Here is a 13,225-nt window from a genome sequence, read left to right as displayed (position 1 = left end):
CTGCACAGATTCCCAGTCCTGGCTGCAGCCTCTAGACGGTCTTAGCTCTGTAGCTACACTGCAGAGATCCCCGACACTTCACTTCCCAGTGTTCTGAGTGGAGAGCTTGCCTATGGCTCCCTCGGTGCTCAGGGTTACACCCTTCTTACTCTTACCTCTTCCTGTCTTCCAAACGCTCTCCTCTCCCCTCATTCTCAGGCAGTGAAGTTTCAGCTCCATGTTTCCAAATCTGAACTATGTGGTCCTTTCTCCGTCTCACCTAGAAAGGCAAACATATCTTCCTCCTCCCTCTGTACATCCAGCTGACTCTATGGACCCTGCTCGGTGATGCTAAATCTTGTTATATGCGATAGAAATGCTTGTAGAAATTAAATGGGGAAAACTAGAGTATCAGCCCTCCTCTAGTAGTGTGTTTTCTTCTGTACCTTCCATCTGCATTCTATGTGCTGTAGATAAACGTATATCATAAACAAGAGCCGTCCTAGGGCGTATATATATTAACCAGCCTTCACTCACCTAGGTGAGACGAGGGAAGAGCGGACGTTCAGGAACTGGATGAACTCCTTGGGAGTCAACCCTCGAGTCAATCATCTGTACAGGTAGGAGGAGCTGGGGGACTCGTCCTGGATCTGTAACGCAGAGACCCTGAAGGAGTACAGGGTCCCACACACCATACTACTGTGGTGTGTGGCTTTTCCCCAGATGTGTACCTTGATGGGATACAGGAGTGGCGCTGTGACCTGCTCCACTGAGAAGCTCACACCCATGGATCAGTTATTGCTGAATTTAATACAAAAATTATACCCCAGCAAAACAACTAACTTGATGTGTGTCATAAGCCCATCATCATCTTCTCAGGAGCAGGCTAAGCAGAGTGTTAAGTTTACAGTTAAGTATCCCCTGTGCCGCCGCTGAAGCCATGTTTCTTTTCCTGCCTCAAGGCAGTTTATGGCCATGGAAGGGGCATGGGGAGAGCAAATCTAGGTCTCTGAATCGCAGTTTCTGCCTCTTTAGAGGTGGAGGTACTCCTACCACGCCTCCAGGGTCCCTGGGAGTGTTGTCGCGGTGTACTGTAGTCCCTGAGCAAAATGCTGGGTCTCTGACAATTCTTTGTGTTTGTTTGTGTTCAGTGACGTATCGGATGCTCTGGTCATCTTCCAGCTCTATGAAAAGATCAAAGTCCCTGTTGACTGGAACAGAGTAAACAAGCCTCCTTACCCCAAGCTGGGGGGTAATATGAAGAAGGTAAACAATGAGTTTTCTGCTGGGCCAGGAGACAGGCAGGGGTGTTAGCCTGCAAAAGCCCTTTGTGAACACTCTACCAGGCGGCCAAGCTTCCTTGTGTCAAGGGGACTAAATAATAGCAGCAGCCACCAGAGGCCCTGTGAATACTTCCATTACAATGAACCTGCCATCGCAGCTGATTGCTCTTTATGATTCATGTTGGATGTCGCTGCGCATTATCATGAACATTCTCCAGTTAAGGTAGTTAGAGAAAGCAAAGCCACGGGGTCTCTCCACCCCCTAGAAAGATCTTCATTCTAATTTTCTAAAGAATTGGAACTTTGCGCTCACAGCTTGGCTGGTACAGTTTATCTGCTGTCAACACAGTGGAAACTTTGTTTTGTAAGGATTTCTTCTCTGTGACTCTTTCCGTATTTATTTATTGTGTGTATGGGTGTCTGTGCGCGCGCGCATGTGCTACAGCACGTGTGCACGCACATGGATGTGAGAAGACAACTTTCATGATAATCAGTTCTCTCCTCCTACCATGTGGGTTCCGAGGATCGAACCCGGAAAATTCATTTACCCTCTGACTTGCCTTCTGTGGTCCTTCATGATCTACGAGTAGCCGCTGGAATATCTATCTGTCTTCCACGTCTATCCACCGTGTGTCCGTAATGATGGAGAATATACATTTTTCCTGTCCATTTATCTCCAAAAGTCCAACTATTTTAGAACTATCACAGACAGATAACTGAGGACGGCTCGCTGTGTGCTGTGAATGCTCATGAAAATGCTCAAGACAGTCAATTTCTTCTCGTTTCACACTTGGGTACTTTTGGTGGCACTGAGGAGTTATATTTGTGAATGGAAACCTCTTTAGTTAATGTAGATCGTAGTAGTGCAGTTGATATTTGCGACTCCACAGGTTTGATGTTATTGATTTTGTTATCTTTATTTTTTAGCATTTTCTTGAGGTGTATGATAACCAAGATGATGCCGTAAGTTAAGTTGTTTTCTCTCTGCCTCACTAACAGCTTGAGAACTGTAATTACGCCGTGGAGCTGGGGAAGAATCAGGCTAAGTTCTCCCTTGTTGGCATCGCAGGACAAGATCTCAATGAAGGAAACCACACTCTCACGCTGGCGTTGATGTGGCAGCTCATGAGAAGGTAATGCCATCCACAGGGATGAGTGAGATCTTCGTGAATGAATTATTCATCTGGAAACATAAAAATTTCAGGAAAGTGACTGAATGCGGTAAAGCTATAACCTAAGTTTAGTAACTAAGAAAGTGCCTTTTGTTTTTCTACTACATTTTTTTTCTTCCCGATTTTGCTTTTTGTTTGAGTTCTTATGGAAACCTATTGTTAGGTTCATTCATATCTTAGATTATTGTTTCATCTGAATAAATCATACTTTTATCTTATTACAGAGTGACCTTCTGTGTGCCTGGTCATATTGAGCTTTTTCTTCCTGTTATTAATATAGTCATCACTACCTCCTCTTGGCTGGCGCATCTCCCGTCCTTTTACCTTCAGCTGATTTTGTGTCAATAACAGTGAATTCCTTTCCTATAGGTTTCAATCTCCACTTTAGGGCTTTTTCTTTTTTTTTTTTTTTTTTTTTTGGTTTTTCGAGACAGGGTTTCTTTGCAGCTTTTTTAGAGCCTGTCCTGGAACTAGCTCTTGTAGACCAGGCTGGCCTCGAACTCACAGAGATCCGCCTGCCTCTGCCTCCCGAGTGCTGGGATTAAAGGCGTGCGCCACCACCGCCTGGCTAGGGCTTTTTCTTATATCTGTCATCTTTCTAATAGTACAGGTCTATTGATCATGACTTGTTTAAGTTTCTATATACCAACACAGCCTTAGTTGCTTTTTTATTCTTGAAATATATTTTCCCTGAATGTAGAATTGTATATTAGTGTATTTTTCTTCTACTGCTTTGAAGTTAACGTTCACTGTCTTCTTGCCTGTGTTGCTAACAGCAGAAACCCTTCTGTGAGCCTCATCTTTGCTCCTCCTGTATTGGCTATGATAGATTTGTCCGCGGGGCTCTCGTGAGGTTTCTCTTCCTCACCAGTTTGAGATAATTTGATTATGTATGTTGTGCAAAGTTGCTTCTTATATTTTTAAGGTCCTTGAATTCTTGGATGGTACCTGTCTAACCTTGCATCAAACTTCTAGTCTTTAATTTCCTTATTTGTTCTGCGTTCACTCCCACCCGTTCGAGAAACCCTGAGTGCATGCTTGAAGTGGGCTTGTGGATTTTGCATTGGCTGTCCTCTGTCGCATGGGGCCCAAAGGCCATAGGTGGGACACACTTGACTGAAAGTTCCCAAGGGCCAGTCTTACCAATCTATAGTTTCAATAACTATTTCCAAATGAGATTCGTTGTCTTTCATATATTTGGGGGAGGTGCTGATGGTTTGAAAGCAAAAGTCCTTTTTATTGTTATAACTACATTTTCTCATGGGCTACAATATAGGATAATATTTATATGTTTTAATTTAATGATAAGAAAACTTAATCGAACCCTAGTCTATTGTGAATTTTATACTATCTAAAAACCCACCCTGTATTGTGTTATTTGTCCTGACAGCGTTATTTATGGTCAGGTCTGGGTCTGGATGTTTCCAAGCTCTTGACTTCTTACTTACGGAATTGCCACAGTAGCAAGAAAACTTATTTTAAAAATGAACAATAGTATAGACCAGAAAGAATTATGACAATTCTATGCTGAGAGTGACAGAGGTCACATGACTGAGAGCACTCAAAGAGCCTGATTATTATTTGGGTCTTCCTTGGGGGACACAGGATTAAGAGTTTGGTTACTAGGGGCCTAATGTGAGTAGGTCTCTATTTTGATTGACGGATTTAAGTTATGTTAGGTTTGTGCTTGTTTGTTTGTTTTTTTTTTTTTTACTGCACATGCTATGCCCCTTCCCATCTGCATCTTATTTTAATCCTATGTGTAGGCCTATGCATAGGCCTAAAAGACAACTAGGAGAGCCTCCCTAGATGTTGACTTGAGGACACTATGTGTCTTATTGTAGGTATGCCCAGACCAGATCTAAACCACGTTGTCTTACCCAGACATGATGGCGTATGAGTGAAAGGGTTTATCTGTTTCTCACTGTCAAAGGAAGGGGAAACTTATCCATTGTTCAGAGATGGGTGTGCACTTAGCTCAGTCAGTACAGGTGGGGTCCTAGATCCCTAACAGATTGCTAGCTGCCTTGTGGGGTGTGTGTGTGCGTGCGTGCGTGCGTGCGTGCATGCGTGTGTGTGTGTGTGTGTGTGTGTGTGTGTGTGTGTGTAGTATGCACAGGTAAGGGTCTCAGACTACCAAGTGCATTCTTAGGAGGGGGATGTGTTCATAGCCCAGACCAAGGTTGCTAAATTATTCCCCATGCTTACCTGCTTCCGAAGTGGCCTTTCTACGGGGCTGGTTTGCAGATGAGGTAAGGCCTTTCTGCGGTTGCAGCTGTCTTCACCCAGATGACCAGTGACAGTTCTCACACATGTTTATTACCCAAGATTCCTGCATACAAGGAAGTGGACAGAGAAATACATTACTGATGAAGGAGGAAAAAAATGACTGGTGATTGTGTAAACGGTACCAGAAGGGATTTGTTTTTGCTTTGTTTCCCTTCCTCCCCACCACCCCCACCCCTCAGCCTGCCACGGAGTTAACAGATCTATTCAATTTGCATCCAGTTCTAAGGAGAATTTATTTCACTTGGATTGCGCAGATTTGCTAATGTGGCCATTTATCAGGACAATAAATGACATGTCACTTTTTTTTCTCCTCCAAGAACAAACGAGGGTTGCACGCTTCAGCCTCCCTTTCCCCCTTCAGGAGCGTGGAGATCATTCTAAGATTGGAGACAGCTGGCAAATAAGGCCTGCTTTAGGAGACAGAAGCGAAAAGCAAGTAAACTGCCAGCAGGTGGCAACGGCAGAGCGAGGCAGGAGAACAGACGCAAAGGCAGGCGAGAGAGAACACAAACAGCCTGTGGAGGGTGACTTTGGTCCCTCTTATCGCATGCTGAATAGATGAGTGTTGAGCATGGGAAGGCAGGAGAGAGAGCCAGAGATTTTCCATCTTCCCTGGCCTCTCAGATGCCCCTCCCCGCATCTATCCTCTTTTGTTGAGTGAGGCACTGGCTGGACCTGAAGCTCATGTTGCTGCTTCATTTGGGCAAAAAGCTTTTCAGCCCAGTGTGCTTTGCAAGTATTGAGATCTTGTCAGCAACGTTCCAGCGAAAAACACGGTCACTTGTGTGATGATAAAGGGTAATGACCTCCTAAGGGGGAAATCTAGGTAGGCGCGGGCCATTAATTGGTTTTATTAAAGAGAAGTGTGAGTGTGTGTGTGTGTGTGTGTGTATGTGTGTGTACTTGTGTGGAGCGTGTAGACCTGAGTGCAGGTACCTGTGGGGGCAGAAGAGGGCGTTGCAGCCAAGCGACATTCCACTGTTATAAATGTATCACGTGTTCATTACCCAGCCACCAGCTGATGGGCTTCTAAGCTGTTCCATTTCCCAGCTGCTGTGAACAGAGCGGCCATGAACACAGGATGAGCAGAAGGGGCCAGTGTTAGGCAATACTCTCTTCCCTCTACCACATAATAGCGTTCAGACTCCCTTCCGCGGTGTGCCTAGAAAGAAAAAAGAATATCTTAGCCGCTTTTCCATAAAAATCATTCTGGATTTCGTTCAGGTACACACTGAATATGCTGGAAGACATCGGTGACGGCCAGAAGGTCAACGATGACATTATTGTCAACTGGGTGAATGAAACACTGAAGGAGGCACAGAAAAGCTCGTCCATCACTAGCTTCAAGGTGAAGCTTTTATCTCCTGTTCTCCCCTTTGTTTTTGTTATATGTTAAGTGGCCTTCGGCGCTAGAGGTTTGATGATCCCTTTGATTTTTCTTAAATGATCCATTTTTGTCTTAATGCTCATGGCCATTTCAGTGACAAATTTCTCTTTTCATTTAGTGGTTAATTTTAAAAACCTATTTTTTAAGCACCTCATTTTAGGCTCTGTTCTTTTGAAGTGGTATAAAACACAGTAATATGTTTCTTAAAATGTTCACACTTCCCCAAATCAGAGTTTTTTTACATTATAATGGTGAAGTGTGAAATGCCAAAAAACCTCTCGTGTGCTATTTTTTGGGGGGTGTATTCCGTCTCAATCCTATTTTTATTAATAATATCATTATGTATTATGAAATTTATTAACTTGACTGTCTGATAACTAGAGTCTTTTTCAAGGTCCGGGACTTTTGATCCATATTGCAATAATGTCCGTGCATCGTAACTTCAGTGTTCTAACTTAAAGGTCAGGATTTGTGGGGAGGGACTCCTCACACCCTGCAGGAAGAAGAAGAGAAATCATAGTCTCTTCTTGCCGGGACAGAGCCGGGTAGGGCAGTGGCAAGAACCCTATCTGTTGTGAGCTCATTCTGGGTGAGTTCCAGCCCCCTCCAAGCCTTCTGCTCTGGCTAGTGACTGAAGTGAGCAGATCATTCCTGAGAGAGATTTGGAAGGGCAGTGGGGAAGTGTCAGAGATATCTTGGCTACTGCTGCCTTCTGAGTCCCAGGGGCTCTTGTCTCTGACTTCATCCTGTAGGTAAGGAAACTAAAGCTTAGGAAACATTTGGTTTGCAGGCGCACTGTTCTCTAAGTGAGGGGAAAATACCTTTCCCTGGGGCAGCGTGGCCATGGGTCACTTAGCATAGCTGTGAACTGACCAGTTGCAGGTGCTTCTCCTTGGAAAGCAGTTGCTGCCCCAGGCACTAATTCCATACCAGTGTCTGACACTCACTCTTAGGAGTGCTTGATTCTTATTCCACGGGTCATTCTGGTCTAATTTTCTCTGCCTTCTCGCTAAATTGTTACGGCGCTGATTAGAAAGGGCCCTGTGGTGATGCGAAAGGAAAGGCCGGAGTAGCCGAGTCCTTTTCCAGTGAGACTCGAAAGCAATGGATGCAGCCCACTCCTGATTAACCATTTTGGAAACGAGCCCATTCCCTTGCCACCTCCTAGATGCCCACCGTCCCTCACCTGCTTCAGCTCCACACCCAGGGCGGGATGCAGGGAGGGAGGTGGGGATTGGATCTCTCCATTTCACTTCAGTGATGATTTTTCACCAAAGCATCCTGTGGGGGTAACCGTGGATGCTAATGGAAGAAAGGAGAGTGCAAACCCACCTTTGTTATTGGCCGCATCAATCCCTTTTATCAACCAAGAGGAAGTACTAAAATAGACTACATTCTGTTATGACAAAGGATTGTTTTACCTGTACAGGAAAATTGGGCACGAGAACTGGTATCTCTTACAAGCCTTGGAATTTATGCTGACTCATGCCTTCTGAGCACGCGCTGCTTGGACTCTGCATGCTTAGACGATGACATGGGCATGCTCCTCTTGCCCAGGATGTGGCTAAAGAAGGCACACATGCAGAGCTCCTCTTACACAAAGCAGAGCTTTTCTGACATCTCTGTTCTCTTCTTTCTATGTCTATTCTATATTTAAGAAAAAAAAAAGACCTGCCCACTTCCCTTGAGGCCGACAGAAGTAACTCTAGGATGTGTTGATAAACCCTTCCCTTTCTCTCTACTCAGGACCCCAAAATCAGTACCAGCCTTCCAGTTCTGGATCTCATTGATGCCATTCAACCGGGCTCCATAAACTACGACCTTCTAAAGACAGAAAACCTGGACGATGAAGAGAAACTCAACAATGCAAAGTATGTAAATAAACTCGGGGATGGGAGAGAGGGCCACAGCTGCCAGCCGAGTGGCTGTGGAATCTGACATTGACGCTTTCTGCACATACTTTATCCCTACTGTTCCTGATTTTTCTTCTCGTGATTTATTGAGGTCTCATCATCAATTTAGGCGTGGTACAGTAGCAATTTAAGATTGCTTGTGTTAGAATGGAGAAAAACAAAATCTAGACTATTCTCATAAATAATAAGCAAGGCTGCAATTTTATAAAACTGGTCTCTTAATCCTAACCTATAGATTTCAAAACTAAAGTTTGGTGTGGAAAGTCCAGATATGAGCACTTCGCTCACGAATATCCACAGATGTGTTGGGAATGTCACCAACAGAGCCACTGTGCTTTGCCTGTCCTACCAAATGAAGCCTCTATGATGGGCGCCAGGGGACTACAGTCTCCAAATCTGGCCCATTGTGTGCATCTTTAAATAAAGATTTATTGAATCACAGTTCATTCATTTACATAGGAGCTTCTCTGCTCCAACAGCACAGTTCAGAAGTTACAGCAGAGTCTGCAAAAGCTAAGGCCGTTGCTGTCTGGGCTTCACTTGATCTTAGCTAAAAGGTCAAGATATGGCTCTGTCTGGCCTCTTAACTATTGCTCTCCAGAGGTACCGTACTTAGATGAATTTGTGTTAACGCCCCAGCAGTGCTATGATAAAGTAGCACACTAACTAGCTGGTTTCAGGCAACAGAAATGTATTCCTTTCATAATCGTAGAAACTAGAAATCAAGCTGACATCAAAGCTGGCTGATCCCGAGTGCTCCGAGACAGACTCTCCCATGCTCTCTCCTGGCTGCTGTAATAACCAGCAAACCTTTGAATGCGTTGGCTCGTAAAGCATAATCGTAATCTCTGTGTCCACTCACTCTGTATGTGTGACTTCATTTGTCTTCTCCCTTATGAGGACACAGGCCGTATTAGACTCATTGCGGCATGACCTTGTCTTGTGATACCTACAGCAGCTGGATTTCCAAATAAGGTCTCAGTCGGAGATGATGGGATCTAGGTATTCACCAGATCTTTCTGGGAGAAGGGACACAACTGAGCCCCTTACAAATCTAGAATTCAGAGTACCCTGCTTTAGATCCCAGCAGTGCCCTTTTCTCCCTGTGGTCAGCTTTGGAAATGGGGACCTGCATTTCCCATGTGATGATGCTCCGTACAGTCTGCTGGAGAGAAGTTAGTTAAGCTGTGGTTACATAGAGTGTGAGGGGGTATACAAATGGAAGTACAGGTCAGGGAGGGGGCAGGAAGAGGCTGTGGCTCTTTAAAGCAAATGACTCCTAGGCTGAGCTCATCCGCAAGGACAGGTAAGCCAGCAGGAAGCAGATGGAGAAGGTAGAAATTCTAGATAGGAAAACACCCACCATGACAACAGAAAGAAAAGGAAACAAAACGAACAAAAAACCTCACAAAGACTTGAAACAAACCAGTCCTGGGCACTGTGGTTCCGTTTAGGGACTTTAAGCTGCACAGGTGAGTGACCCAGTCGATTTCAGAGACCAGGCTCTGGCGACAGAGTCGGCAGTAGAACATGCCCGAATATACAAGAAGCCTTGGGTTGCTCGCTAGCATGGAGAAACAAAACAAAACAAAACTAGCCTCTCTTTATAGAAAAGAGTTTACAGAGTTGGGGAGTAGAGTGTCTGTCTGCCTTACAGGCAGATCTGGGCATGGTAGCCTGGGCTGTAATCACCCTGCCAGGTAGGCAAAGAGACGAAATCGGTGGAGCTCTTTGGCCATTCGCTTCTCTAGTCAACATGGTGAGTTCCAGGGCAGTGAGAGACACTCTCCAAAAAACTACAGTAAGAAATAAAATAAAATAAAAATAATGTGGACAGAACCCGAGGAACAACAGGTAAAGTTTTTCTCTGGTTTCCATAGACACACACACTCATACACACATCACTCATACACATATGCAAACATACATACGACATACATACAACACACACTCATACACACATCACTCATATACATATGCAAACATACATATGACACACATACAACACACACTCATACACACATCACTCATATACATATGCAAACATACATACGACATACATACAACACACTCGTACACACATCACTCATATACATATGCAAACATACATACGACATACATACAACACACTCATACACACATCACTCATTCACATATGCAAACATACATACGACATACATACAACACACACACTCATACACACATTACTCATATACATATGCAAACACACACACAACATACATACAACACACTCATACACATCACTCATATACATATGCAAACATACATACGACACGCATACAACACACTCATACACACCACTCGTTTACATATGCAAACATACATATGACATACATACAACACACACTCGTACACACATCACTCATTTACATATGCAAACATACATACAACACACACTCATACACACATCACTCATATACATATGCAAACATACATACAACATACATACAACACACTCATACACACACCACTAATATACATATGAAAACATACATACGACATACATACAACACACACTCATACACAGATCACTCGTATATATGTGCAAACATACATATGACATACATACAACACACACTCATACACACATCACTCATATACATATGACATACATACAACACACACACACATACCATGAAATGAAGGGAAAAAAGTCCACAAAATGCTAAGAATGGTTGTTTTTGAGACAAGATTGTTTCAGTGGTTTTGGTTTGAGTTGGGTTTCTCTGTTTGTTTGTTTGTTTGTTTGTTTGTTTAACACCCAGATTTCTATGCAGCTTTCCCTATGTGTTTTATGACGGGCACATTTTACCTCTTAAATAATTAACATGGAGGAAGTTACTAAGAGGAGGATGAGGAGGAAGAACGGTGCTGCTCTCAAATTCATTTGTCACTAAGTAAGAGGAAGTTCTTTTGGAGAGCAGGAGGAAGTGGCTGGGCCCTGGATGGGTGGGGGAGAACCTGAGGAGTAGCTACAGAAAGAGGGTGTGCTAACTTGAGGGGACAAGAGAACTGCCAGGCAACAGTGTGGGTGCGTGAAAATAGGCCGCAGCTAGCAGAGATGATGTAATATATCGGCACATTGAAGTACTGGCGTAGCTGAGATGATTTCATTGGAAAACAGAGCACAAAACACTGACTGGTCTAATAGCAGCACACTATAAATAAAAACATCTGTACATGGAACAGGAAATGGTACACTCGGGTATTATGTGTGACAAGATATTATACATGCAGTTTTCTCCTTATGGTGCTGTAGTTGAAATGCTGTCCATAGAGTGTTCGTTCCATGCAATTCTTACTTCATTCTTGGACTTTTTTCTGCCACACTTTGTATCTCAAGAGAATATTCTGCATGTGGGTCGTAAAAGTGGCAGGGGAAAGCTGGAGAGAAGGCTCAGTTGGGAAAGTGTCTGCCACCCAAACACAGGATCTGTGTGGGCATGCCCTGCACCCATGCTGAAATCCACATCTGGTCCTGCACAGCTATGGTACCAGTGCTGGGGATGGAGGCGGGTGACTCCCCGGGGATTGCGGAGCAGCCAGCCCAGCCAAATCAGTGCTGGGGTGCAGTGAAAGATCCTGCTTTGAAAAATAAAGCCACGCATGATTGAGAAAGACGCTCGATATTGACCTCTGACCTCCACACACGTGAACACAAATGCGTATCATATATACATAGAAAAGGTAAACGTTGAGAAGGCCTTAAAGGGTGCAACGCATGTTTCATAGTCATCGTGTATCTAGAGAGCAGGACTGAGGCTTTTGGGGGAGCCTCTTGAGCCAAGGTTTGTCTGCACATGTGGGCAGATGGGGCGACCAGCTGCTGCCATGACTGAAGACCCTGTACCTTTGTCCCTCAAGGGGCCTCCTCACCCACAGCTGCTCAGGATCTGCGTTTGTTCTCCCTTTCAGGTATGCCATCTCCATGGCCCGAAAAATTGGAGCAAGAGTATATGCCCTTCCAGAAGACCTGGTTGAAGTGAACCCCAAAATGGTCATGACGGTGTTTGCCTGCCTCATGGGGAAAGGGATGAAGAGGGTGTAAGGCCCAGGGGAGCAAGCCAGAAGGTGACACAGTCATCCCTGAAGGTCAGCACAGGGTGCTCCCAGGATACAGAGAACTGTTCAAGCCATTCCAAAGTCCTGAACCTTAGAGACATTATATGAGATTCCAGAAAGTGCGTATTTGTTCGGCCAAGTAGCTTCTACTGTCTTTAGCAATACATGCTTCTCTCTTTTGTTTTTTTTTTCCCCAGAAGATCCGTTGTCCTACAGATTTTTTTTCTTCTTTGAAATTCTACCAGAAAAAAAAAAGCTAAAGAGAAGTTATTTCCAAATGCCTTCCCTGATTTCACTGGTAATCAAGGGTAAAACCACAGTGTTTCTGTCGCTTGATCTTTCAAACCAGTTTTATCTAGCTGCTTTTTTCCTTGTGTGGTGTGAGGACCCCGAGGAGATCATCAACCTTGCCTTAAATAAAGCCTGTTGCTGGAGGCCAACCCTGGATGGTCACAGCCTCTCCTTGCATTCCCTTCTCTCACCCTCTGAGTTTGCTCCAGCCCCTCAGAACCTCATATGCTCTGTGGTCTCCTTTCTTGCTATCTTTGTCTCTCTGAGCCATTGGTGCATCTGACCAGCCAGTCAAGCTCTGGCCATCCCAAGAGTCTCTGGGAGGCTGCAAAATTGGGGGGTGGGGCTCAAGGAAAGTGTAATAAAGAATGAAACCACTAAGGGCAGGTGTGTGTGTGGGGGGGGGGGGAATCACAGAGCATCACCTCTTCTGGGTGCTGCATCTCCACACATTTATCCTCCTCGTTAGATACCTGGTCACTGCAGTGTTGGCAAGATGTCTGATGACATGCAGAAACAATCCTGCTCAGTTTCATTTGCTCTGAGACATCAGAATATTTGATTGCCACCAGGCCGTATTACCAATTCTCACTTTGTTGGTACTGCAAAAGCTTTTTGCCACCCTCAAGTTCCTGAGGGGTTAATATGTGCCAATAATATATGTCCCCGCCTCACCCAAATGCTTGCGCAGGCACATACACATATGTAGCTGGATGTCAAGAGTAGACTTGCTTACTAGGAACTGCCTGGGTTTCCAAAGCAAACCAAAAAGGACAGTATGGATTTGAATAGATCCACTAGATAAGCAATTTCCATGAAAACTTATCA

The 13,225-nt window shown here is 44.4% G+C and overlaps 1 protein-coding gene across 1 annotated transcript in view; it reads left to right on the top strand.

Annotated features, from left to right (window-relative positions):
• The window catches only part of Lcp1 (lymphocyte cytosolic protein 1), an 86,774-nt gene extending 74,228 nt beyond the window's left edge, over positions 1–12,546 (top strand). The window contains exons 13-18 of the mRNA XM_038309784.1: positions 521–599; positions 1,131–1,245; positions 2,262–2,395; positions 5,948–6,071; positions 7,857–7,981; positions 11,960–12,546. Of these exons, the coding sequence (XP_038165712.1) occupies positions 521–599; positions 1,131–1,245; positions 2,262–2,395; positions 5,948–6,071; positions 7,857–7,981; positions 11,960–12,092 (710 nt within the window). The 3' untranslated portion in view covers positions 12,093–12,546. The remainder of the gene's footprint in view (positions 1–520; positions 600–1,130; positions 1,246–2,261; positions 2,396–5,947; positions 6,072–7,856; positions 7,982–11,959) is intronic.
• Positions 12,547–13,225: the final 679 nt, after the last annotated feature.

Source organism: Arvicola amphibius, chromosome 13 (assembly GCF_903992535.2).
Source record: "Arvicola amphibius chromosome 13, mArvAmp1.2, whole genome shotgun sequence".
Lineage (NCBI taxonomy): Eukaryota > Metazoa > Chordata > Mammalia > Rodentia > Cricetidae > Arvicola > Arvicola amphibius.
The sequence above is the reverse complement of the archived record's forward strand: the minus strand, read 5'-3'. Positions and strand labels throughout refer to the sequence as shown.